Genomic DNA, 27781 nt, shown 5'->3' with positions numbered 1-27781 from the left:
TTAGCTGTTTGTGGCTCCGTTTGCGCTCTTTATACAGGATTTACGGTAAATGTCACCTAGCACTATAACAGGCGAACATGACGCTTGACAAACTGATCTACTCTCTTCAGGTTTCTTTAACATGACTTATCATGGTGCATTTTGAATTCCAGAGGGACAGTAAGGTGTTTTTTGTTCACTTTAAAGAAACAAGTCGGTTCACACAGGCTAACAGGAGCTCGCATGAAGTGAACAGGGATTTGTTTTTGTATCTTAAGCGGAGCCGGAAGTAGGAGCTTGATGGCAGTTGCGCTCTTGTTTAAGAGTTTGAAACAAGGCAAGTTCACAAATGTGGACTTGTCTCTCTGTCGGGAATGGGAGATGAGCTCGGCTGCGTGAATGTGGCCTCGAAAAACATGCTTAGTTTTAGCGGTTCCGACGGAGAGACCGTGGGGAATGTGGCGGACGTGGCTGTGGAAGTTGGGACGCAGAGCTCTGATTTTGGAGAGGAAGACGCAGAGAGCACGGAGCCCAGTGTGGCTGATGTGCTGGACTTCCAGCACTGCAAACCCGAAAGCAGGGATAAAGACACGTGCAGAACAACGTCACCGGTAGAAATCCTACGGAGAAATTTCGGAATCGCGAAAACATCTGGAACTGGAGGGGACAGTAATGTGGAAACCCCCAGAGTGCTGGACAAAGTCGACTCCATGTTGGAGAACTTGGACCACAGAAGGTTGGCTGGGAGCAGAAGGACACAGTGCAGCTCGTCTCTCAACGAGGAAGAGGAAAGTCACTCCGACTTCCCAGATTTCCTAACATCCTTGGAATTAGAAGATCCTGAACTTCCTGTTTCTGAAGAAAACAGTGATTCCAGAAGTGCAGATGAACATCACCAATCCAAAGAGCACGTCTACTGCACTGTATACTGTATAGCCAATGATAACTATAGGAAGCCTTCAGATACCACCCTGTCATCAGAGCGTGGAAGTCCATCGCCTTCAGATCTGTCGGTTTTACCTCCTACGGACTCATCAAATTCAGATCCAGATATTGAACTCGATCATTACCCAGAGCCGTACACGTTGAGCGACCTTGCAGAGCCTCCAGTGTTGAGCAATGTTCTCTACGTGAATAACATAATATTACAGTGTCGCGTGTGTCTTGTTATCAGATCCATCAGCTCCCTGCACTGTTGCAAAAAGCCGGTGTGTGAAGAGTGTATGAAAACATACATCAGTTCTCAGGTACCAGCTTGGCTTTGATAGCCATTACTTCATTACTTCGTTTCACCTACTTTCATGAAGAAACTTCCTTTTGAAGGGAAAGTTTTTTTATTATTATTATTATTATTATTATTTTACCATGAGAGCTTCTTTTTGTGTAGCTCAGAAGGATCTTGTGATAAGTGGGACAGCAGACATGTGACTGGAAATTGACTAAGCTAGTCTCATCAGAAATGTTTTAATAATTTGATCCTGTTCCAATTTCAAAAAGATATAAACTCTAACTCCACCTCTAACCTTAACCTTAACTTTCATAACATTTCGATTTAAAAAAGGTATAAACACTAACCCCACCTGTAAATTTACCTTAACTTTCCTAACAGTTTGCTTTCAAAAAAAGGTAGAAATGCTACCCCTGCCTTTATTTTTACATTAACTTTCCTAACATTTTGATACAAACACTAACCCTGCTTCTACACCTAACTTATAACCATTTCAGTTTCAAAAAGGTATAAATGCTAACATTTACCTTAACTTTCGTTATGTTTCGAAATGGTATAAACACTAACCCCACCTCAACTTTCATAATATCTTGATTTCAAAACATATAAACGCTATCCCACCTCTTACTTTAACCTTATCTTTCGTTATGTTTTGCTTTTAAAAAGGTGTAAACACTAACCCCGCCTCTGAACCTTAATGTTAACTTTTGTACCATTTTGGTTTCAAAAAGGTGTAAATACTAACCCCGCCTCTAAAACTAACTTAACTTTTGTACCATTTTGGTTTCAAAAAGGTGTAAACACTAACCCCGCCTCTAAAACTAACTTAACTTTTGTAGCATTTTGGTTTCAAAAAGGTGTAAACACTAACCCCGCCTCTAAAACTAACTTAACTTTTGTACCATTTTGGTTTCAGAAAGGTGTAAACACTAACCCCGCCTCTAACCCTTACTTAAAATTTGTACTGTTCTGGTTTCAAAAAGGTGTAAACACTAACCCCGCCTCTAAAACTAACTCAACTTTTATAACATTATACCTTTTTGAAACTAAAAACACCAACCCCGCCTCTAAATCAGAGTTGTTACGCGGTGTAAATGTGAAACCACGTTGAATTGTCGAAACAATTTCCCAATTTCCTAATTGCCACGGTTTCTGAAATGATGACTATTGAATGTTTACGTGTCGTAACCGACTCCAGCGAGAGTCCTGGGATTTTCGCGCTTGCCTTTGCTAACAAGCACATGTGAACTTTATAAACCAGCTGCCTTCCAAATGGTGCAGGTTTTATCTCAGTAGTGTTTCAAAAAAAGGAGGGGGAAGCTACTATACAGGTTTTTTTTCTCCTTAAGGTAATGATACATCCATGTTCCTTAACCGCTTGTGTGTTTTTACAATTTTAAACCCTAAGGTGTATTATTCAGTAAGTGTCCATGTAAAATGATGCAAATGATGCCGAATGATTCAGGTAATAGTATGTTATGAGTGGAAAGAGGTGGAAAAGTGGAAAGAGCACTCACACTGGAGACTCCTTTAGTAAATGTTAAACAAACATCTTTGTTAAATAAGAGCACGTTTTTAAATACAAGTCAGTGTGGATTCTGTTGCTACAGAAAGGATAACATTAGAGTGAGTGCGTGTATTCAGATATTATAGATACTAAGTCTTCAGTGTAGCTCGGACGTGATGCATGTGGGTGGCTTACAAAGCTAAAGGTTAATAAAATTTATCAGAGCTTCCAGAGTAGCCAAAATATTGACATTAATCCTCCCCCTCTCTCTTTCTCACTCAGTTCCTGTATATTAATGGCAGCCTGCATTCAGTCATTCTTGGTTTAGGGTAGTAACATGTTTCCTGGCTGCTGATCTGACTGTCCTGCATCATCATCATCATCATCATCATCATCATCATGGAAGCATAGTGCGGGAAATGAGGCCGTGCCAGTAAAGCCGAACATATTACAGTTTACATGAAAAGGCACTGAACAATGTGTCATGAGGTTTAAAGCTAGTCTGATACCCAAATAAAAGAAAACGATAGTCGGAAAGCTAGACCGAAAATTTTTATACAGTATTTGAGTTGCATTGTGCAAGTTTGATGATGGCTGTAATGAAATTCAGTCTGACGAGAAACAATGAAAGGTTCCTTCCTGGGTGTTTCTGTGTGTGTAGGCACAGGGGAGGAGGCTGGAAGTTGTGTTGTACTGAAATTGATTGCTTAATCACAGAGCACAGCCTCTCTAGGCACTAATTACATTAGCGTGCTGTTCAGTGGAAGGGCTGCGTGCAGGCTGCAGGCTTCAGAGATCGCATTGGCGTAATCGAGTAACACCGGCTCGCCTGTTGCTGCTTTTCTTCCCTAATCTCATTTGCACTCGTATGAATGATCTTTCAGGGGTCAGATAGAGGCTGATCTGATGAGGATGATATCCTTGTCTGATGTTTTCTGACTTTCTTGTAGTTCTGATTGTCCGGTTGAGATTTGCTTGCTACTTGGTGGCTAATATGGGGAAAAAAAATAGTTGGACAGCAGTGACAGTAGAATGATAATATTGTTGTAAATTGAGTCACTGCTTCACATTTCTGAGATACATGTCTCGGGTATCGTCAGTACCTTTATAACTCTGACCAGCTTCATTGTTACTTGCCATAACAAGTAGCTGTTTGGACACTAGGCAGAGGATGTTTTCGAGTTGTCCGTCCGTCCGTCCATCCATCCATCCATCCATTCGTCTGTCCGAGATTCTCATTAGAGCGATATCTCAAGAACAAGTGGTTGAATGTTTGTAGGATTTATATGGAGTTATCACTGTAACCAGCAGATGAACCAATTACATTTTGGAATTGATCCAAAAAGTGTCAAGGTCACAGCAAGGTCAAAAGTCTGATAGTTTTTCCTTCAATATCTTTCTTCCAGTTTGAAGTATATTTTAACTAAACTTGTTGACAGCGGACGCATTACCACTGGCGTCGATTTGTACTTGTTTACAGAATGTCGCATTTACATGTGACAATATTCGTCAATACTGTTAATGTTGCAGAACATCTGCAAAACAAGTTAGTTCCTGTTATCACTAATTTTATAGCAGCTATAAACATTCGCTTTTTCACCAGCCTGTCTTTTTTTCCTCTCTGTTGAAGTTAATAAGACAAAATTGTCATGTTACTGGGAAACAGGAAAGCATAAAATCCCTGCATCAGAAAACCATTACTGAGTCCTGACACTGGAGACTCCTTCCTTAAATGTTAAATAAAGATCTCCTCACAGAAAACCTCACCATAATCAACAATTATATGTTTGTTAAATAAGAAAGCATTTTTTATGTGTTTATCATTAGTCTTAGATTATTTGGAGTCCATCTTACAATTCCCTGTGAAAGAGAAATGATATTGCTATAGAAACAATAATGTGTTATTATATAAACCTGTGATTTGTCTTGTCGCAGGAACTATTGTCAAAGCTGCCGTTAGATAAAAATTATTCAACACCTTCTGGCCAGTCGGGTTTTAGGATTCAAGAGCGCTATGATATAATTCTATTTAATGAAATGAACTGAAGTAACATTGCTGAAGATAACATCAGTCAGCTAATTTATTATCAGTAATCTAATTTATTATCATAATTGTAATTTAGCATATTTCCATATTTCTCAGATTATGTAATGGGGTTTGTCAGTACCTGTGTCACATGACCGTTTCTGTACGGTGCGCTCAGCTGGTTTGACCTGTTAAAACAGGGTTTGTCATTAACTGTAAGTCTGAATGAGGTCTTGATATGTGACCGTGGCATTGAGCTGGATGATAATGTGCAGCAGTGTTATCCATTCATGCAGGATTCAGATGTCATTTTTTAATGAATAAGCAAATTTAAATGTTAGCAAATTTCTGTGGTATAAGAGGATAAAACTTTGTTTTCTTATAAAAACATTTCTCAATCAATCAACAATCAATCATGATGTGGAGTTACTGTTACCTCGGTGGTAACAGTAACTCCACCTCATGTCGAGTCGTATCACACCACGTCCTCGTTGATTATTTTCCTATAATAGCATGCACTGAATGTTGTATTTGTTATTTCAGATTAAGGGTTTTAGGTGTTACATCACGTTATACCTTGGCACGGTTGAATTCTCGAGTCTGATTAGTCAGAGGGTGTAGATTAAGTTTTATAACAGAACAGCTGTAACATGAACGAACATGCTCGTTCTAATGAGATATTGTTTCTATAGTAACTGCTCATACACAGAGACTCGTACAGCAGACGCTCCACATGATCTAAGACTAATAATAAACAGCTATTTTTTTAAATGTGCTGTTGCTGAACAAAGAAAAACATATAATCAATGATGTGGTGATGTTTTTGTTTGGAGATGTTTATTCAATTCAATTTTATTTCTATAGCACGTTTAACAGTGGACATTGTCACAAAGCAGCTTTACAGAAATAGATAAATAAAGATGTATATTTTTGGGTTATGAGTCTTGGGTGTCGGCGCTTTGTAACTCATTGTGCTTTGTAAAGTTTCTCGGCGCAGGAGAGTCCTCAGGATGGAGGAGTTTATGCTTTTTTGGTTTCTCTATAAGATTACAAGCTGTTTTTTTGGTCTGATTAAGTTCAAGAGAGAAAAATAGATGCTGGTGAGAAAAGTAACGACTGTTAAAAAGCATGACGCGTCATTCAGTAATAAATATCAAATTGGAATCTTTGGCAAATTGCTGTGGTTTGAGCAGAATTACACACTTCAGACCGTGCAGTTACTGTATATGAAAATAATACACTTTGAAGTCAGGTGGTATCACAGCACCGGGGCGTGGATTGATTGTTACACACATACAGTAATCTCTGCTAGACACATTTCAGGTTCTGTAAAAGACGAAATCCTAAAACGAGGTAAAGACGATCACCGCAGGTGGCGTGATGTAATCAATCCTGAGTGGACTGGTGAAGTGGTTGATCACTTCATTGTTTCCCATCTTTTTTGAGGCTCTAAGGGGGACAACAACAAGGACACGGTGACATTACGGTCTTGATTGTGCTTAACGGGTAGCACTTTTGCCTCACACTTCCGGGGTTGGGGGTTCGAATCCCGCCTCCCACATGTTGTCCCTGTGTTTTGGGGGTTTCCTCTGGGTACTCCAGGTTCCTCCCCCAGTCCAAAGACATGCATTGTAGGCTGATTGTGATTGGCATCTCTAAATTGTCCGTAGTGTGCGAAGGGTTGACACCCCGTCCAGGCTGTCCCCCGCCTTGTGCCCCGAGTCCACTGGGATAGGCTCCAGGCTCCCCCGTGACCCTGTGTAGGATAAGCGGTATAAGCGGGTGGATGGATGGATGGATGGATGGATGGATTGTGCTTGCTGAGCAAGTTCAGCTCTGTCGAGTGTGACTGGCCTTAAAACATGCTGAACATGCAAACTGGCGAGATGGTGAAGATTGATTCAGGCTTGATTAAATGCGTCTACTGGATGACGTGTTAATGTTTGCACTCTTACAGGGGCCGGATGGGAGGGAAATGTCTGCTTTACGAAATATACATGACTGAATGGTAACGTCGGAGAGATATAACGGAAGGAACGTCAGGCACTTAGCATGAGGACATGTTCCACTCAGTGCTCTGACAGAATGACATCTCTTTAATTTAAAAACAAACCTGATCCAAATATTTCTAATGACTTAGTTACTTTTTCTAAGCGCTTATACCTTAGTTTCTATATAAATAAATAAAGCGATGTGTAGCGTTGGACGTGATGACAGCTTTTTTGTAAGCGTGCAGAATAACCATATGGAAACCTGTTTTGTTGACCACGCTGATGTTTGTATGGCTAACCTTTAGCACGATAACAGAACAGGAACAGTTCCATTACACGATGGACTTACCTAATGCTTATATAGTTGTGTTATCAGTAATCAGAGGTGGAAGAAGATAATTTTAAGACTGGACTGTTGATAAAAGACTTGCTGATGTGATACCAGTAATACCATTGAACTGGTTTTGTTAGCGTCTATGAGTGTGTTATTATTGTAGGTTATTTTTTTCAGATGCTAGGTGCAATGTTTCAGTGCTAGCTCACCATGACTTCACATCAGCTCAGGTGTCTCTGATATTCTCATAACTGGTTCCACAGGTTCCTTATGCGTGTTGGTGTGTATAAGTGCGAGAACGTAGGCACGCGGGTATTGGCTGTATGCCCGGGGCTTGCCCTGGGATATGAGCAATCCGCGAAAACCACATTAGCTGAACTGGACTAATAACCAAAAGAATATTAGTATGACCGTGAAGTCTTTATCACTGATTGTTCGTGACGGTATTTTATGCTCAATTTCAGCTAGCGTAGTCTTTAGGGGCTAGAATGAAATGAAATATGAAAGTCTGACTTCAGAGCTCGTGTTAGTATATTAGATACGCCGTGTGTATCTAGACATATGTTTGTTAAATAATGTCTGTAGTAATTATGATCGTTTTGCTTGAGAGTATATAAATCACTTGAGATGAGAGTTTATTTCAATAAATATGCCTGGTTGTCACACCAAAAAATTCCATGCATACTGCATACATGCACCTTATATTAATACATTAATATCGGATTGTTTTGACCTTTATTAAAAGCGCTTGTTCTAGGACTTGCGGCTGAGATTGAGCGTTAGAAGGTCACATGACCATAGCGTATATGTTGGCTAAACTTGCGCTAGGACGTCAGTCACTTACCTAAAATCCACGGAAGTGTAGTTTTTCTGACAGTCGTCCATATTTTGAATTATATTCTGAATTTTAAACTCCGATAATGCTTGGTTTTGTTTTGGTTTCGGACAGAGATGATAGACAAGAGCACTTCCTGGAGTGTCTTTCTTCTGAAGAAAAAGTGCAAAATCTCTTTTCCCACAAGATATAATGGAATCTTGGTGTATTTACCAACAAGACAGGATATATATTACCTGGGGTTATTTCTCCTAGTCATTGTATAGAAGGTAAAACACAGCATACATCTCTCCAGACACGTACACACATTCTGTTAAAAAAAAAGGGTATGACAGATTCAGACAGGACTAAAATCCTAGAGATGTACAAGTAAAAATGACAGGCTTTAGATAAACCCTTAGGGAAACAGCATTTTTATCATTACAAAACATTTTTTTTCTTGAACTACACTTGATCTGACAGTTGGTGTACCTCAAGGGTCAGTGGTGGGCCCGTTCTTGTTTTTATTCTATGAACATCTATAAGAGAATTTTGCTATTTAACAAAAGAAATTCTGCCTAAATGTTCCCCAACGATACTCACAGTCTAGGATAGGATGCCAAGCTGTAGGTCCTCCCCCCATTTTACCACAAATTAGCACCATAAATTAGGTAAGATGAGGGCTATCATGTAGTTTCATGCAACATGAAGTACAGCCCGGAAATATTGTGAAAAGTCACAATATTGTAGGTGTCATTGATATCTTTCTTCTAATATTTTAAATAACAGTTAAAAGCTCTAATAGGCAGCTGATTTAATGTTAAAATATTTACTCTTTGGGATGATGTACTCTCTGACCTGTCAAGCACAGTGACACTAGCCATTCGTGAGCGACTGTGAGCTCATGTATGTGTAAGACGGCGGATAGCGCTTTAATCCGAGTGTGTTACTCTGCCCTGTGATGCAGCGAGCAGCAATTTGAAAAGATGTGTGAAAGTTGGCTGGCTTTCTGGTAGTGTGTTAGCAAATCTTTACACTGGGACGCATACTGTGTGGATAATAACGTGTCACAGGATAGTTTGTCATATCGTCCACTCCTTTTTGAAAACTTCAAACTTACTTCTTCACCTCCGTCTTTGTAACTGAACTCCTCGTCCTTGGTTAGCTGGCGTCATCATGCATCAGCAGGGACAGAGAAACTAAGCCATGTTTCCCACTGAGGGAAGGCAAAGAGGTCCAGCTGCCCTTGGCTCAAACCAGCAGAACCATCTGCCCTTGTACTAATGACACCTTAGATAGTTGAGCCGGGGGATGTTGGAGTCTCACGGTAAATTTTATCATGTCATGTAATTTTAGGATCTGCTGGATCAAACTCTTAATTCTCGTATCTATGTTCTGTTTAATCACACAATAATTCCTCCGTTTTCCGCCCTGCTGGCGTTAACGAGACGATGTGGTTGTGATTCCAGTCTGTGGTATGTGTTTTGTTTTATGTGCTAAATTGCAGGTCTGTGCTGCTACACGTTCACATGAATCTCATTCCAGTAGTTTAACGAGCGGCGCTCATCGTTTTACCAGAAATGAGAGCAAGCCTACGTATGAGGAATTCTTTTCTCAAAAGGTTTAGCATTCTTCCCAGCATCCTTTATCTCAGCGTGACATTTCCAAAGTTTGTTGATATCTAACGCTGCTAGCAATAAAAAAAATCCAGCTTGATGGTGATAACATGGAATACGAATAAAAGACAGTAAAGCTTTCAGTGCGTTCTAGCTTCAGGACAGACTTGGAGGTACAAACTGTCACATGGAAGTTAATTTTATTAGTGCTGGTTGTTTTTTTCTGCTAAAAATGGCTGTAAGGTGTTGCTCAGATCTCTTACTGCAAAAAAATGAATATTTTATATGTTGATTATTCATGTGAATTAATAAACAATTAATCGATACATGGGTTTAAATGTGGCTTATAAATGAAACGGCTGTAACACATATCACTTGGCAAAGATCACTGGCACATATTTCACTCACCAAGCAGGAGATTTCAGATGCTTTCACTTTTGATATTCGTGCATCAACACAGAAGGGATAAAATAAGTATATGTCGCCACTGTGCATCACACCACCTTTTTCTTGATTTTATTTATTTATTTTCCTATAACAGGATACCCCCTAATGTTTTTTTTTCCATATTTAGCAGTGTTTGGTCTGCCTGAGAGCAGTTTTGCGCACAGTGCTATGTGGTGCACGTAGTAACAGCGCTGCTGCTGCCCCACCGAAAAAACCCACATTGAATTTACTGAATTCAGATGCGTACATCGGTTCGACGTGATTGAATTGAGTAACATTTATACAATTCGTTTCTGTACTTCCAATATGATTTTATTCATGTATTTTCAAAGCCCTGTATAAAATCGAACTCACGACGCTGGTGTATTGCAACAGCTGCATTACCACTGCACTATTCTACTATACACATTTTAATTGCCTAAATTTAAAATTATAGTTATAGTTCCCATCAGTGCCAACATCCTCGTGAGATTACATAACTGATCACGTGAATTGATCACGTTAACTCTAGATAACTCAATCTAGTAATTAGAATCTTGTTTACATTAAGTTAGTATAAGCAATGAAATCATGTTTTGTTGAAATTTAATATTTTTATGTAAACTATACATAATATTTTTTCTTAAAAACTTTCTGACGGACCACATATCCCTTTTTTCTCAGTGCGGGAATAAAGGCCTAATGCGTATTATTGATTACATTATTAATTACATTACATTATAGCGCATTTAGATGACATGGTTACGTAAACATGCCGAATATAAAAATCCATGATGATAATTGTTACAGTTATGTTGACTAGTTGTTGCAGCTCCACGTGCTAGTGACTGAATATGAGCGTGAGAGCGTCGGTAAAAACGTAACTAAAACTAAAATCCTGACCACGGAGTCCAACACGACCTCTACTGAAACACACTGACTTTCTCTTCGCTCTTTTTCTTGGCACAAAGAGAACATTTCACACATTCGTGCAGCTCTCAGTCATGCTATTGTGCTAGCTATCAGATTGGCATGAGCATAGTAGACTGGCAGGTGTGAAGTGAACGAGTGTTTTACCCTGTGAAGGAAATACTCTCTCTTCACCAAACAGTGACACAGATAAGTCAAAGTGCTTAACCTGACATGTCAGATGTGAGCAGGGTCACTGAGAAGGCACCTGACACCTCATCAAACCAGTCTTAAAGAATCAGACAGGCTCAACGAGCTACTTTTTCTTACAGGACTTTCTTCCCTCCCACTAGGCATATGTGCGCCGGTGTTATACGTGGACTGAAACTAGAGATTGAGATACAGGATCCTATCACTCTGAGCAGAAATGGGTTGTTTTGAGTGTAGAGAATTTTTTAATTATTTAAGAAATTTAAGAAATTATTATTAAATTTGAATAGTTATGATTTATATGCAGGAGAGTCCAAAGGTCTGTACACTAGATAAAGAACTGTTTTGATTTCAGCAGACATAGAAAAACAAATGTAGTTTTAATTTTAGTGATATAATAAAAGAAACAAGCACTAGAGTACTAATCATGGGAAAGGTTCTGCTTATATCTTTAAGAGTGTGTCGCAACATTCACACCCTGGAACCGTCTCTGATTTGAAATAGGTGAGAGGCAGAGCAAAGCTGAAGAAGCAAAAATTACTCACCAAAAACGAGCCAGACTGAAATGCTTGCTTTAATTCTAAAATGATATAATAATAATAATAATAATAATAATAATAATCATCATCATCATCATCATAATAATAACAGCATTATAGATGATGATCAAATTTTTAATGACCAACTGTTTCATGTTTTGAGTTTTTTTCCTCAATAGGTTGGAAATAGCAACATATAATTTATTATTTATTTATAATCATCCCAGCAATTTTGCCTCTTACAATGCGGTTGAATTTTGTTTTACTAACGGCTAACATTAGTCATCTCAGCTTACAGATCCCTCACAAGCACTCACTCATGCAAATTGTGCTGTTGTGTTTGCATGGACTACGCTGAACGTATCTGTTTCCCAAAACTTCAGATGTTTTGTGGGTTTTTTTGTTTTTTTTTCTCTGATTAAGCTACTTTGCAGATTTTCTTTATTGAAAATAAGCATGATTATTGAATTGTGATTATTGAGTGTACTAGTAATTCAGAGTTAGAGGTGTGTCTGGGGTTTGTGGTCAGAATTAGCTGTAAATTTGTACTCAAACGTCATCACACTTGAATAGGGGAGAGAAGAAAGAGTGTGAGAGGGTTAAGGAACTAAACAGGAGTGTGAGAATGTAAAAGTGTCTGAAATTGTGTCTACTAAATTATAAAAGAATAGAGAATATGATAAGAGATTTAGTACTGATGGAGTTTCACTTTCGAAGTTACTGAGTGACAGTCAGCCATTTTATCTTCAACAGAATAAATGTGTATCATGGAATTTGTATCGTTCCCAGTTGTGAAGTTATTCCACAGCTAGCTAAAGAACTCATGATACCTGGCAGTGAATAATGGAAAGTGTTTCATTGTATTTTTTTTATATATATATATATATATATTTCACGCTCTGCTATCTGCTCACCTTGGTATGTCTGTATTAATTTAGCTAACCTGCTAACACTATTCATCTTGTGTCTAAAGTTTATGCTAGGTTGAAGCAGAGCCAATGAGAGATGTTGCTCTTTCACCTGGTGCTCAGTAACTGTGACTGTCACTTTTTTTTTTTTTTTTTTTTATTCTCGTAACACTTAATACTGAGGAAATGTCAGCAGATAATTGTATCCTGAGAGTTTCGAGTGCTTGGCCCACATCCTAAACTGAATACTGCTGTATTAAATAGTTTGTCAGTACACCATTGGTGTCATTACTATTTATGGTAGTGCTCATTATGCAGTTTGGGAAGCAGCATGGAGTTGTCTGTAAATATGTATTTCTTGGCACTTGCAGATATGCGATTAATCTGTGTGGTACAGAACAGTGCAACATAACCCATGTTATGACATAATGTTCTGTAAGAAGCTTGCAGTAGAGTTATTCTAAAAGAGATGGAGCAAAATTACACTATCCAACAGCTTTAGCAAGAATGACCTCCCCAGACATCCTGTTTTACTATGCAGAGTGATGTCCCTCAAGAACTTGATGAAGACGCATCAGGAAGACGTTCAGTTGCTCATTAGCGACTATGAGGAAGCGACTGTACTGAGTTCAAATGGAAATTGCAAAAAGTGACGTCTGGAAAGAATTGGCTTTGTTTAAAGTTGACAGGATGTGTTGTGTTGTGAGGGTTTTCAACATCTTAGACATTTTGGATACCAACAATGTCTTCCAAAGATGTCTGGCAATTATTACAGTGTGTAAGAAAAAAAACTACACTATATGGCCAGAAGGATGTGGACACCTGACCATGACACCCATCTGTGCTTGTAGAACATCGTTTTGCAAAGGCATGGCATTAATATGGATTTAATCCTCATTTTGCTGTTATAATAACCTCTAGTCTTCTGGGAAGGTTTTCCGATGTAGGCTGAGGAGGTCTGGTGAACAATCAGCGTTCCAGTTCATCTCAAAGGTGTTCAGTGGGGTTGAGGTCAGGGCTTTGTGTAGGACAACGGAGTTCTTCCACTCCAACCTTGGCAAACCATGTCTTCCTGGAGCTCGCTTTGTGCACAGGGGCATTGTCATGCAGGAACAGGTTTGGGCCTGTTAGTTCCAGTGAAGGAAATTTGTAATGCTACAGCATACAAACACATTCTAGACAATCATGTGCCTCCAACTTTGTGGCAAAAGTTTGGGGAAGAACCACAGGTTGGGGTCATGGTCAGGTGTCCACATACTTTTGGCTTACTTATTTCTACATTCTTATTCTGTGCAGTGCTGTGAATGTTTTATGTTTTACATACATCATTTAGCCGTACCATGTACGGTTTCCGTTGCTATGGCGATATGGGAGACACCAAAAATGTACGGCAGTTTACTGAAGGGGAAAGGCCATGGGAAAAATATGTGCATATGTGCATTTCCTTCTGCATTTCCTTAGCTGTTACTTTCACTTCACACTAACTTTATCTAGGTGAACTTTGACCTGGGAATTCACAAACTTCAGCTTTGTGTGCCAAGAGGGCGGGGCTTTGGTCTCTGATCGGTAAACAACACATTCTACTCTGCGTTTTTATCATTTATGCTGTTAGCAAGGAGCCATCTTGTCCACTGACTTATGCTAGTGGTAAAATTCTGTTTGTCCTCTCGGCCTGCTAGGATTGTTAGCAAAGTTGACACTTCTGAAACTACAGGGAAGGAACTGGGATATCTTTATCCCAGCGAGTGAATAAAGGAGGACAGAATGTATTCCTTTTGCAGCTTTTTATTTTAAACCTATTTGCTCTGATGTAAATATGAAAACAAGTGATTTCATTGAATTTTGTGAGTAAAGTCTAATAGGCTGATGGAAATCCAAGATACTCGCTGAAAGCCTCTGATTCCTGGGCAAGAAACCAAGTCTGTTCCTCTGGTATGTAAGAAATCCGAATGGAATGCCCGAGGCTTTTGCTGCAGACTTGGAAAGGTCACTGTGCACCGAGCCATACGCCTTCACATTAAACTTCATTCAGCTGTTAAATTTAGTCAGAGCAGGTTCCCTCAGGTGCTTTCCTACACATCCGTATGCACTATACCAATGAACCACTTCAGTCCCAGATGGGTTTTTTTTTAACTGAAACGTTTATCTTTGACTTAGTGTCCCGTCAGTCACTGTACTGTAACTACTACATTTGCATTTAGTCATTTAGCAGATGCTCTTGTACTAGTGGGTCCAGTAACATATTGGCTGGATTCTATAACAGACAGCGCAGTGACATGTTCTCCATGTCAGACTACACAACGAAAATCCCCGAATAACGATTAATGAAACTTACTACATTCTGCTTACGTCATCGATCAGCGTGATTCAGTTTAAAATATTCTGTGTATGTATCCAGTTTGTCATCAGACAAAATGTACAGCAGGTTAGCTTAATACAGCATATTGCAGTTACACTTAACAAACAATATATAGTGCGTTAGTGTTACAAATGTCCTGTTGTGGTTTGGTGAATAGTGTCCGGAGGTATGTTTCTTCATTTATTAAAAAATAATGCACACTATACATTTGGTACATTCATAATCAATTCAACGTGTGTCTTCATAGTAAATTAAAGTATGCTTTTAACTTGTATTTTGTGTATTTTGTTGCTGTTGTCTTTTAATGAGCTCCACATTTACACCACAGAGCTCTACATAAACAGATTAAAAATCAAAATGTAACCACTGATATGTAAGCATTTATTTGGCATTTATGGAAGGAGTCTCCAGGATTAGCGCTTAGTAACAGTTAGAAATAAAGCTGTACCTTTTCAGAACTTCACAACAGAGGACTTGTTTAGTATTTTCTTGATTCTACAACATTAACTCTATCTTTAAACAGATAAAAAGTTTGAAGTGTCATTCTGTAAAAATTGTAATTGTTACTGTTATTGTAATAACAGTAAATTTGCATCACGCGTCTGTGTCATTGATTGCGGTTGATACATACTGCATTAGTTTAAAATAAATAAATAAATAAATAAAATAAAAATAAACTTTTTTACATTAATGACCAGACAAAATGTAATCTTGTTTCAGAAATAGTGGGGAAACTATCTTTTTTTATGACAGATTTTTTTTTTAAATCTGTTCTTTATTTATTCTCATGCTTACAGTTGCATGATGCTGTGTATGTGTCTCCATCCTCAGGTTGTCTCAGGCCTTGCAGAGATCGTGTGTCCAATCCCAGAGTGCAGCGGATACCTGGCGGAGAGCGTGGTGCTGGCCCACCTGGCCTCTGAGAATGTGGCTAAGTATAAGTACTTCCTGGAACTTGGCAGACTGGACTCGGGAACTAAGACCTGTCCAAAGTGTAGCTTGTTCACTTCGCTGAAGGGACGCGGCCAGCCGGTGCAAAGCAAAGACGAGCCCAAGTACAAGGTACAGCGAACCTTCTTATTGATCTATTCAACTACCTGTAGTTATGACGTGTTTTTCAAATGATGCATATTTTAGAAAAATCAAAAATACCACTAGTCAGTATGTGGTCATCACCTCCATAGTCACAAATTCACAGTTAGTTACGCAATGGGTCAAATCAGTGAATGGTGATTTTCTCTAATGTTAGCTAGTTAGTTTTCTTACAGCTAGCTGGCTGCTGATGGATTATAGTGATCTATTTTTTGACTTTAACCCTAACCCTGCATTCACACCAGCAAGTGACAAAGCAGCAGACGTCCGGTGATTTTGTATGTGCGAGACACAAAGCCACAAATATCACACAGTAACAGCATGACAAGCGACCTTTGAATTGAGATTGAGAACTCTATGTAAGTAAGGTATGATGCTGTGAAGAAAAAAAAAATCCAAATGGTTGAATGATTCCTTGTACCAATCCTATGGCACGTGTGGTCCGACCTTTCTTCACTTCCCCACTCACAGCTTTAGTTCCTACCTGCAATTCGTTCCTGTTTACTGTTTGATGCACAAAAATAGAAGAAAAAATTTATAACCATGGTTTCATCTTATTCTCTCATATACAACCTCTCTCCGCTTAATATTAGTAACTCAAAACATAAGGTATTTTTCATGCTAGTATTCAAATTATGACTAACAGACCTAAATTCTGTCTTTTTATGTCAGAAATACCTTTTTAACAAAGACCAAATACTTGAGCGTTAGGAAACAAAGTAGCATATTGTCAACATTATTTTGTTAAACAGCTGATCTATGATTTGTGTCCTAATGCACGGCGTCTCCCCACAGATCCAGTGCAGTAAGTGCGAGTTGGTGTGGTGTTTTAGATGCCATGCACCATGGCACGAGGGTTTGAAGTGCCGCGAGTACAGGAAGGGAGACAAGCTGCTGCGTAACTGGGCCAGCGTTATCGAGCAAGGCCAGAGGAACGCCCAGAAATGCCCACAATGCAAGGTACAGTGCGCACACACACACACACTTTTTTTTTTTTTTTTTCCTGAATTTACCCATAATGTTCAACATTGTAAATGTCTTGTAAGTTTCCTACCGTAGAGGATTTTAGTTTTACCTCTGGCTTTAAAAACATACCCGTACCATTCAAAGTCCAATATGTCACCATCTATACACTGCACAATTATATCATCATAGATGATCGCTGTGTACGAGAATGTGGATTAATCTTCTAGTAAAATTTCCATTTACAGTTTTTTTTTTCCCTCTCATTTTTTAAACAGCAATCATCAAATGGAAAAACTGCATCAGTCACATCTTGTTTCAGTGACAGTCATGTAAATAAGTTTAGTTCAGTTGTTGTCATGGTGACACCATGACTCCTCCCCCAAGTCCATTAAGGTTTTTTGGTTCTGGACCAGCAGGATTTTGGTGCTGAAACTGGAACAGTCTCTTAAAAGCATTGTAAAGTTAAAATCAGAAAAACAGATATAGAGAGAATTCAACTCTGAACTTTGTGCTTTTGGAAAACTAAGCTCTAATTTTTTCGTTCCTGCTTTTGAGGGATTCACAGCAGTTGAGTTGTGATTCAGGTTGGTGAGGGACAGAAGTGTAACACTACATGCTGGCTTCTGTGTCTAATCATTTTGTCTAATAATAGTATGAAAAGAGGATGTTTGTTGTCTTTCTTACTTCCTTCTCCCTTCTCTGTCTCTCTCACTCTCTCTCTCTGTCTCTCTGCCTCCATCCTAACAATGAGTGGAAATGTGGCATTCCAGGAAGTTGCAGCTCTGCACAGCAGACTTTGCTCAGTGGAATTTACACAGAATCATCAACGTTTTGCTTAGGCCCTATTCAGATTGAATTAGTGTTGCATGAGGAGGCGGAGTAATGTAATTATTACTGGAACATCTCTGGGATTTTAGTCCTGTCCAAATCCGTCATGTTCTGTAAGTTGTACAGACTGTACCTGCATGCGTCTGGAAAGATTACAATTATTTTGCCTTCAATAAATGACAAGTAATAAGCTCATTTAATATACAGTATATCCTGTCCTAACTGACGCATTTGTAAAGATAAGATTCCGTTATATCCTGTGGGTATAGAGGTTTGTCAAAAAACAAAACTGAAAGCAAGTATTGGCTGAGTTTAAAACCCAGAACAATAAAATGGAGATGGCCTTCCAGATCATTCGGTCTGATGACCATGTATCCTGTGCAAATCGATCATAATCATTACATGCAGCGGGGTCCGAAAGTCTGAGAGCACTAGTGAAAATGCTTCTGTTTGGCATTCTTTTTCAATTTAACACAAAGGTTTGCATTACAAATGATATCAGCAACAACATGAGTGAAAACTAGAATCTTAGAAATATTTACATGGATTTCAGACTTTAAATTCACAATGATCTGGCGACTAGCATAGAACCTTGAGGTACCTGTGAATTCAAAGACATGATTTCTAAATGGTTGCCTCCTTTTTTATGGCTGATTCTCGTTATATAGACTAGTGTTTGGGTCAGATTTCTTACCACAAATGACTAAAGTCACAGTTTTCTATTTAAAAACATAGACTTACTCTGGACCTCCACAAACAACCTGATACCTCATTTACTTGTGTCAGTAAGTGTGTAGAGACAAACAAAAGATAAAAATGGTTGATAAAACTGATGAGAAATTGTTGCTAGGCAACTGGGATATGTGGATGCTAGACACAAACTAGCAAGACTGAGGCTGATGATTTAACTAGCTAGCACAGCCATTTAGCTATTTGTTTACACATTGTAAAGTGGTGAAAACAAAACACAGCCATCAGAAATATCAACATTTACCTCAGATGTGTTGATAAATGGCTAAGAAAAGACTCCATATGACTCAAATTACACTGTAATCACACTTAGCATGTTAGCATCAGCCACAAACTAAACTACCATGGGTTCTGCCATAATGAAACATCAGTGAAGTGTCACAGTTTGTGAACTTCAAGCTGATGGAAGAATTTGAGCTCCAAGTATGGGCTGTTAATGTGGAATTTTATGGTGATAAGCTAACGACTAAGCTTTTGTTAATGAATGAAAAGAAGATCTTTTTTCGGTAATAGAAGGGGTACTCGAAGTAGCAAGAAAGTATATTCCTCTGAATAGAGTCAGTGTCTTTAAACCACATCACGTTTGATGTGTCTATTACACGATGATATCGTACATGGAAACGTTTAGCTACAGAATCTGCATCTGAGATTAGCGTGGTAGCTAACCTGGCAAATGTTAGTGATGAGTATATTTTGACTGCTGTTAAATAAATTGCTGAGAATATGAAGGTGGAGACTATGGTACTGAAATCCCACAGCATCTATTAGACAAACACAAGCTAGTTAACTAGCCGGCTAGCTGGCAGGAGGACTAGAATATTGATTAAAAGTTAGGTTAAAGACAATTTCAATAGAGTTATTAAACCATTTATAATTCCACTTAGATTTTTAAAAAGTTTAAAATTATGGAATTAAATTTATGCTGAAAGTATTGAACGTAACTTTTCAAGAAACGAACAAAAATATACAATGTGAGAGAAGAAAAACACTCTGAAACTGAAAACAATGGTTTTCAAATAAACAGCATTCTTTGTTAACAGTTTTCTAAGCTTCCTTTTCGCTAATCATAGTTTATGAATGCGCTGCCAGAGATTTTGTTTATGCTTTCAAAGTTTTCGTTTACGCTCCGCAAGTTTACATTCATCATTCTGGCACAAACCTCTCGTGTGGGCGGGGCTTAACTGCGATTTACTCTCATTGGTTAATGGATCGACCTAGAAGTAGAGACTTCAGTGGTGTGAATTCTGGAGTACTTTGTAGTGGAAATTACTTCCTTACTTAGTCAGTATATTAGTTTGTAATTAATATTTGAGGTTTGGGTAGTCTCATGCGACTATTTTTTCGAGATGAGCTCTCAGGACGGCACACAGCGTCATCCTCCTCCTCCTCCTCATCTTCAACTGGACACTCGAGCTGTCGATCCAAATCTCACTAGCCAATGAGAGTAAATCACAGTTAAGCCCCGCCCACACAAGAGGTTTGTGCCAGAATGGCAAACATAAACTTGCTGAGCGTAAACGGAAACTCTGGCAGCGCGTTCATAAACCATGATTAGCGAAAAGGAAGAATGCTGTTTATTTGAAGACCATGTTACATTTTTGCCACCGAGTTCATTGTTTTCAGTTTCAGAGTGTTTTTCTTCTTTCTCATTGTATATTTTTGTTTGTTTCTTGAAAAGTTACATTCAATACTTTTGCCACATATTTAATTCCATATAAAATCCTCCATTTACACACTGGGGTGTTTCTTTTCACACACTCTTGTGTCTTTGTGACTAAAACTCTTCTTACTGATGTAATGCTGCAGGATTGAGTCATTTGAGGAGGAAAAATTCTTGCCTAAAGCGTTGAAGTGATCAGCATGAACAGGCAGTTACCTGCATTATTCTTGGCTACACCTAAGCAAATATGCTCCAACTCTGTTCAGGAAAGTGGTTTTAAATACTTTGAAAACATGAACAGATTGATGTGTGGATAGTCCCGGGTGGATACCCTAAAGATGGTGAGGGAGAAAAAAGAAACAGTTTATGCCAAAGATTCAGCCTTGCTTCAGTGGATAATCTCACCTGGATACTGTAGATTTATACCTAAGAACTGCTGCTGTAATCATGAAGGTCATGATGCTCATACTGAATATCCTTTCAACACTTTTAGGATCTTTTGACTTTACAATAGACAATTGTAGAAGTGTGATTATTCATAATCCGATTATCCGCTGTCACCTAAAAGAGGATGGGTTCCCATTTGAGTCTAGTTCCTCTCAAGTTTCCTTCCTCATCGTCTCAGGAAGTTTTTCCTTGCCACTGCATCTAAGTCTACATGTTTTTGTAACCATGTCTATTGTCAAAAGTACTACACAAATAAAATGGAATTGAATTGAACAGCTTTAGTGTATTGTGCATTGGGAGCATCTCTGAGCTGGACTGAGGAAGCAACACGAGTCCCTCTGTGACAAACCAGCTTTAGAGCCAGATTTACTGGAAGGAGTCTGTTCTCATTAATCACAGCTGTTGTGCTCCTGTTCATGGTTTAGATCTTGGCTCATCTGCTCAGTTCTTTGTTTTCTTGGATTGCTCATGACATTCTCAGTGGCTGAGGTTCAGGAAAGATCCTCTTAAAACAAAGACAGGAAAGGATGTGAATCAGTAATGTTCAGAGGTCTGATTCAAGCAGCAACTAATAGAAAAAAAAAAACAAAATGGGGAAAAAAAGTTTAAAAAAAAAAAAAAAAAAAAAAACTTGATAATTTAGTGAAAACACTAGTGTATCGGGTCCAGCAACACTGTTGAGAGTTTTAAACCCTGTGTACACTGACTGGCCACTTCTTAAGGAAATATAACTTTGGTGGTGCAGAGTTTGTAATTTTTTTATGCATGGCGTGTATAAGCAGCTGTTAGGTGGAGATTTGTGGTAGGCTGACTGTTTCTCCAAAAACCAGTGACCAAAAACCAACCCAAAGATTAGATCAAGGGTCATTAATTAGATTTGACTCACACACACCACAAATGATTACCACAAATGACTAAAGTCACAGTTTTCTATTTAAAAATAGAAACACAACACTTCACGAAAATACTAATAATGTATGTAAATGGATAGCTATATTTATTGGGGGATTATTACATTACATTAGATGATTTTTTTTTTTTTTTATTTAAAAATACTAGTAGTATAATATACTATACAGTATGGCATGTACCGAATATGAATACATTTGATATCAGCTACAGGAAAAAAATGTGGTGGAAAACCAGAGCCGAATGTAACCCAGGAAAAGTATGTGTCTGTCTCCGAGTAAGATTAAAATGTTAAAGCTGTTTTCTGACACTAGGCCTAACAGCACTCATCTTTTCAGTTTAATAGCTAATGATAGCATTTCTGGCTGTTCACGAGTATGTTTTTCACTCTGCAAGCCAAATAATGATCCAAGCTACACATTTGATGACCACAACATGAGTGTTGTTTCTAGCTACGAGTAGTTGCTAAGGGCCTCCGATCCTCCAGGGGGCCCTGTAAAAATACAGGATGTTGTTGTTTTATATGTCTGATGTTGGATGTCACTTAGAGCCACCTAAGATTCATAAAAAGCCCTGACCAAAAGTCACGTTCAGCCTGTTATTCATCCTCCTTCAGGTCCACATCCAGAGGGTGGACGGCTGTGATCACATGACCTGCACGCAGTGCAACACCAACTTCTGTTACCGCTGCGGTGAAAAATATCGGCAGCTGCGCTTTTTCGGAGATCACACCTCCAACCTGAGCGTGTTCGGCTGCAAGTACCGCTACCTGCCTGAGAAACCGCACCTGCGCCGCCTCATCCGTGGATCCGTGTGCGGTGAGTGTGTTTAGCTGTTTTCTAATAAACGCTGTTATTAAACACAACGGTTTTCCTGTATATATGCAACAATCTGTTTGTGTTTACAACTACGCAGATGTTAGAGTAATGCTCAAGCCATTCTGGGTTTTGCCAAATGTTATGATGCACCACAGTGTTTATAGTAATCATATGCCAATGACTGTTTAAGGTGTGAGAACATTGTTGCTAGGCAACTGGGAAACATGGATAGGTATAAACTAGGTAAAGACTGAGACTGATGATTTAACTAGCTAACGCATGGCTGTTAATTCTTTTATATATACATATAAAGGCAGAATGAATGTAGTAACACAACACAACCATCAGAAATATCAACATTTACCTCAGATCTGTTGGTAAATTACTAAGAAATGACACTGTAATTACTGTAATTAGCAAGTCGGCATCAATCACAAATCAACCTTTCTGTGGGTTCTGCTATAATGAGAAACCTCAACGTTGTCACAGTTCATGAACTTCTAGATGTCGGAAAAATTTGAGCTTCAAGTGGGGGCCGTTAATTGTTAATGTGGAATCTTCTGGTAAAAACAGTAAACACATCATGCTACTGGAACGCACCCATACATTAGTGACTAGACTTTCATTCTTTTTTGGTAATCAAAGGAGTGCTCAGTGAAGTAGCAAGAAAGTATGTTCCTCTTTTTTTTTTATTCATTTACCAAAACAGCACAAGATGATCACATGGCTTTGATCACATGTGGGTACGTGTCATGTTGAGTCAGACGCTATGCTTTGCTGAACCTCTGAGTGTGAGTCACTGGGTTACGCCCCACACCTGATTTAAATTGACATGGTTAAAAACACTGAACATGTCTTTTGGGTTTTGTTTCAGCGTAATCACTTCAACAGCAAAACAAAAGCCCAGTGTTCAGCATTTTGGAGCTATGCAGATGAAGTCAGTCAGCAGCAGTCGTTAACTTCCTGTCAAATCTTCCTGAAACAGTAGTACTGATGTGGGATGAGTTATGAGCTTATCAGGCAGTTTGCATGCTCTTCTGCCTGAAAGAGAATCCTTAATATACATACAGAGTATAAACATAAAAATGTGTTTAATGTGTAATGTTGACTTCTTGTCTTTGGGTTGTTAACAAATACTATGTTGTATAAATGAGATAAATGATTTACATTTAGGGACACCCACAAAACTCCATAAAAGGCAAAGCTTACTGAGCTGAAAATGACTAAATGACGACTAATCATGAAAGAGCATAGTGTGCACTCAATCTTCTAGTAATGTAGTTCAGCGATTGCAGCGTGTCAGCTACCACAGACACACACTAACTCTTCCTCCACTTAAAGGGTGCCATTACTTTTGTCTTATTTTTGATCTAGTTTGCCAGGCCTGATGTCACTAACGTGTGTGTTGCTTATTCTTCAGCGAGTAAAGTGCTGGTGGCGCCGGTGCTCATTGTCCTTGTGGTGGTGATCGGAGCCTTGGCTCTGGTTATAGGTAAGAATTTCAGTAACACTTTATTTATATGAAGGGATTCATAAGGGATTCATTATTAAGTTATATTTTGCATTATTATGTACTGTACTGCCTTCAAATTTAGTACATGCTATATATTTTTCCATATCTGAACCATAGATAAACATAAAGCTGGTGCTAGTGCTGAAATATCCTCTGCTGTTTATTATCTCTTCTCAGGTCTGGTCGCATTCCCCATTTACTACATCTGTAAGAAGAATAAACATCCCAACGGCATTGGACGCTGGCTGTGCTAAGACTGCCCATCTTCACACACACACACACACACACACACACACACACACACACACACACTTACACACACTACACAGTGATATGGATGATGGTCGAGTGAGCTCTGTTTTTTTTCCTTTTTACCTCCAACACACAGATCACTACTCCATCAAGGATTTTCACAACACAGCAACGTATGTAAGAATTCATCCAGTTTACAAACCTTTACTATAGATGGAACTGATGCTTCATGTGAGAGTCGTGCATTTTAGCTTCATTCTTTTTAGCGCATAGAATGCTTTTATCTGGATGTTTCGAGTGATTATTCAGGGATTTGATGGGGTCAATAGGAATTCAGTTCTCTCACACACATACACACACACATATCCTGACCCAGCATGCTGCACTGCACTCTACTGGAATTTTGCACCATCAACAAAAATGTGTGTGTTCGGATGCTGATCTGACTTACTGCCTAGGAGATTATCACCATGCCATTTGTGTCAGTCCTGAGGCCTTGTTTACACCTCACACTAACATGCATTGTGTATCTGGATATCCATATTCAAACTAGCCCCTGCTATTACACCTGATATTTATATGCATTCAAATAGATGTGGTGTGAGCTGATCTAATTTTTCTTACACGATATAAAGATAAGAGAGATAGACGGAGTTAGGGCCGAGGTTATACTTGCTTTTCATTCGCCAGCAGGGGTGCCAACATTTACGGTTTAGCTGTTGCACCTTTGTATAGCAATGCAGTGGATACCTGAAAGGTACACTTTTCTGCTTTTTCAGCTAAAGTAACCGTCAGGCCAAACACGAATAAAATGTGCGTAAAAGGCAGTTCACTGAAGGGGAAAGGACGCAGGATGTGAAAAACTCCCATTTGAGCTGACTTTATCAAGGTATCCTGTAAATTCGCAAAACTGTAATTTTGTGAAATCAGAACAAGAGGACGGGGCTGTAGGCTCTGGGCAGTAAAAGCGTGTTGCTGTTTATCATTTATGGTGTTAGCATAGAGCCTTCCCGTCCACTGACACACGCTAAGGTTTTATTTTTTTATTTATTTTTTTTTTTGTAAAATTCTGTCTTTACCTGCCGCGATTTTCTTTTTAGCATTTTAACATGACATGCTTGTGATGCAGTTCCAACATAAACAGCTGCCACATCATTTGAAGCAGCACAAAAGCATGTTTCTCATCACATTAGGTAGATAAGGAACCAGTTTCTCCAAAAAAAAAAAAAAAAAAAAAACAGCTGTTGGCTGTAACTAAAGGTGGGTATAAAAATAGTTTTCATGGTCGAATATTGAACATTTATATATTTCTTATTTTCACATGTTAAATGAAATAAAATCAATTAGTAGTAGATGCTTTTAGGCCAGCAATGTGCTGGTGTCTTGTGGTAGAGTCAGGATCGATTCGTGAAAATGTGATTCTTCCTTTTCACTTTAAACAGACTTTTAAATACTACATGCAAAAGAGAAACCTATTTCAGTTTTCAGAACTAATGGTTTTTAAAAAAATCTGAATCCGACCAAGTGAAGGCTTTTCCCAGAATTCAAAAAATAATAGCTGCGAGAACACAGAAAGAGAATATGATGATTAGCATTGGCTTTTTTTTTTTTTGGCTTCTGTGGCAGTCCAATTCTTCTATTTGTAACTGTACTGATGTGAATACATGTAAATATCCATGTCTGGGGCTCACACGTGAGGGACGCCAAAAACCTGCCAACTCCAGTTCATGCTGTATTGCACATTTTTATAATAATCATAAAAAACGCATGATAATATGAAGTGTAAACGAGGCCTGATGTACACTCATCCACCATTAAAGTCAAGTTCAACATGGAGAACTTCTCCACCATGTCCTGAAGGAACATCTGCATTCTTTAGTACATATGTGTATCTATTTATTCTCAGGTTCATCCAGTAGAAATGAACCTCCAGTATGTTTGAGCTTTGCACACAATATTCCATATCTGACCTTTGACACCAGTGATATCCATTGAATTGTTATTGAGGAGCGGCGAATATAATTGCGATGAATATCACAGATTCATTTCCAGTGTTGAATATTACGCTCAGTGACTATAGTGCGTTTATGTTACATACATTACTCGAGAAAGGCACGGTGTTGAATGTGTGCCTCGTACCGGTTGACGTGATCAGTAAGCAGCTTACGGTGTTTCAGTGATGACAATCACACACATAAGACACAATCAGGCCGGAGAGTTTATGGCACTTTTATTCTCAGGGAGTGCATTTGGACTTTCACACACAACTCTTTCACTCCTGCAATGCTGCGACTTTGGTGTTTGTCGGATCACAGTGTTGCGCTCGCATCGAGAATCAGAAATGAGAAAAAGGTCACAGTGCCATGAGTCACAAGTCCATGAACATTCATTCGAGACCTGCTGTTGCACTCTGCTGTGAGCCAAAGGCCCCGACTGGGCCGGTTTCAGTGGTATTACTGATGTATTACTGATGTATCTTTTATCCTCTTGTGCCTTTTAATATGCTGTAAATGGGATTGTGTTAGAGGGATTTTTTTTTTTTAAACTTATAATTTGAATTTCGAGTCGCATATGAGTGAATGCATGCACACTTTCCAGATGATCCTGTGGTACATGTATGAGACCACCGCACAATCCTTTTTTTTTTTAATGATTGTTACGAATTTTGGTATGAATACACCTTATATGTATGTTTTTTTTTCTCTTTTTGATTTTGTTTTGTACCTCCCCCAAATCCTCTTACAGTGCTTAATCTTGTACGCTGCTGCACTTTATTTTCCGAGTCTGTCACATCAGTCCACTTTGGCAGACAGTGGTTACTATGTAGAATTAAACGGACCTGCCAAGATTTGTTTATTAATCATGAGGACGTGTTAAGAGGGACTCAAATGTCTGTTTTTGGCCTTAATGCTAATAATAAAATATCACACAATACAACCAACACTGTGCAAGTACAACAGTCGTCCTTGTCTATTTTTTATTTTTTTTTAATGCTCCAGTATAAAGTGTTTTATAAAAATGTTTTAACCCCATCTGAATGAGTAACATGTTACTTGTCTTTCAACACACTGTGTATTTTCAGCACATTAGAGGTTTGCAGCTGGATCTTGGGATTTTGCAAGACCAAAGAAACATGTCACGAGAATGGGTGTTTTTTTTAATGTGGGCGGTCAGATATGGAGCTTGCAGGACAAAAGCCCCATGCACACATGTACGGATAGTTTTCAAAACGTGGTTTTTACACATGCTCAGATGTGCATGGCAGCCGAGTACTGTAGGTGACAATAGTAAGTAATAAACTGTTATATCAAATGCCTCAATAATGCGGCAGAGAAAGCAAAAATGCAGAAAAGCCCTCTTCAGCCACAATTTCTGGGATTGGAAATTGTCCCACCAGCTGCTCGTTCACCCTGGGTCTTATCCAAAATCTCCATTCTCAGTACTGTTTGTACCACTGTAGAGCAGTGGAGTCAGGAGCAGGACTGTGAATATCATATTCTGGTGAGGGTGTTAAACTGCAAACCACTAGGTAGATCTAATATAGAGCTTTAAAAACCATAAAAAAGTTCAGTCCACACAAAAAAAGTAAATTTCTCCTCCTTTAAACACGAGTTCCAAAAACTATGTTGTCAAAGACCCCAAACTCCTTTTTCCTGTGGGCAGGAAGCCAAAACGTTGAGGAAAAAAAAAAAACGTATAC

The 27781-nt window shown here is 38.8% G+C and overlaps 1 protein-coding gene across 1 annotated transcript; it reads left to right on the top strand.

The window, feature by feature from the left end:
- rnf217 (ring finger protein 217) lies at positions 1-27038 on the top strand. The gene is made up of 6 exons (XM_026923308.3): positions 1-1226; positions 15678-15908; positions 16734-16898; positions 22115-22316; positions 23737-23808; positions 24007-27038. Exons 1-6 carry the CDS (start codon positions 354-356, stop codon positions 24081-24083), a joined length of 1620 nt encoding a protein of 539 aa, XP_026779109.1. The 5' UTR covers positions 1-353; the 3' UTR covers positions 24084-27038.
- The last annotated feature ends 743 nt before the right edge of the window (positions 27039-27781 follow it).

The sequence above is a fragment of the Pangasianodon hypophthalmus genome, chromosome 19 (assembly GCF_027358585.1).
Source record: "Pangasianodon hypophthalmus isolate fPanHyp1 chromosome 19, fPanHyp1.pri, whole genome shotgun sequence".
Taxonomy (NCBI): domain Eukaryota; kingdom Metazoa; phylum Chordata; class Actinopteri; order Siluriformes; family Pangasiidae; genus Pangasianodon; species Pangasianodon hypophthalmus.
The sequence above is the reverse complement of the archived record's forward strand: the minus strand, read 5'-3'. Positions and strand labels throughout refer to the sequence as shown.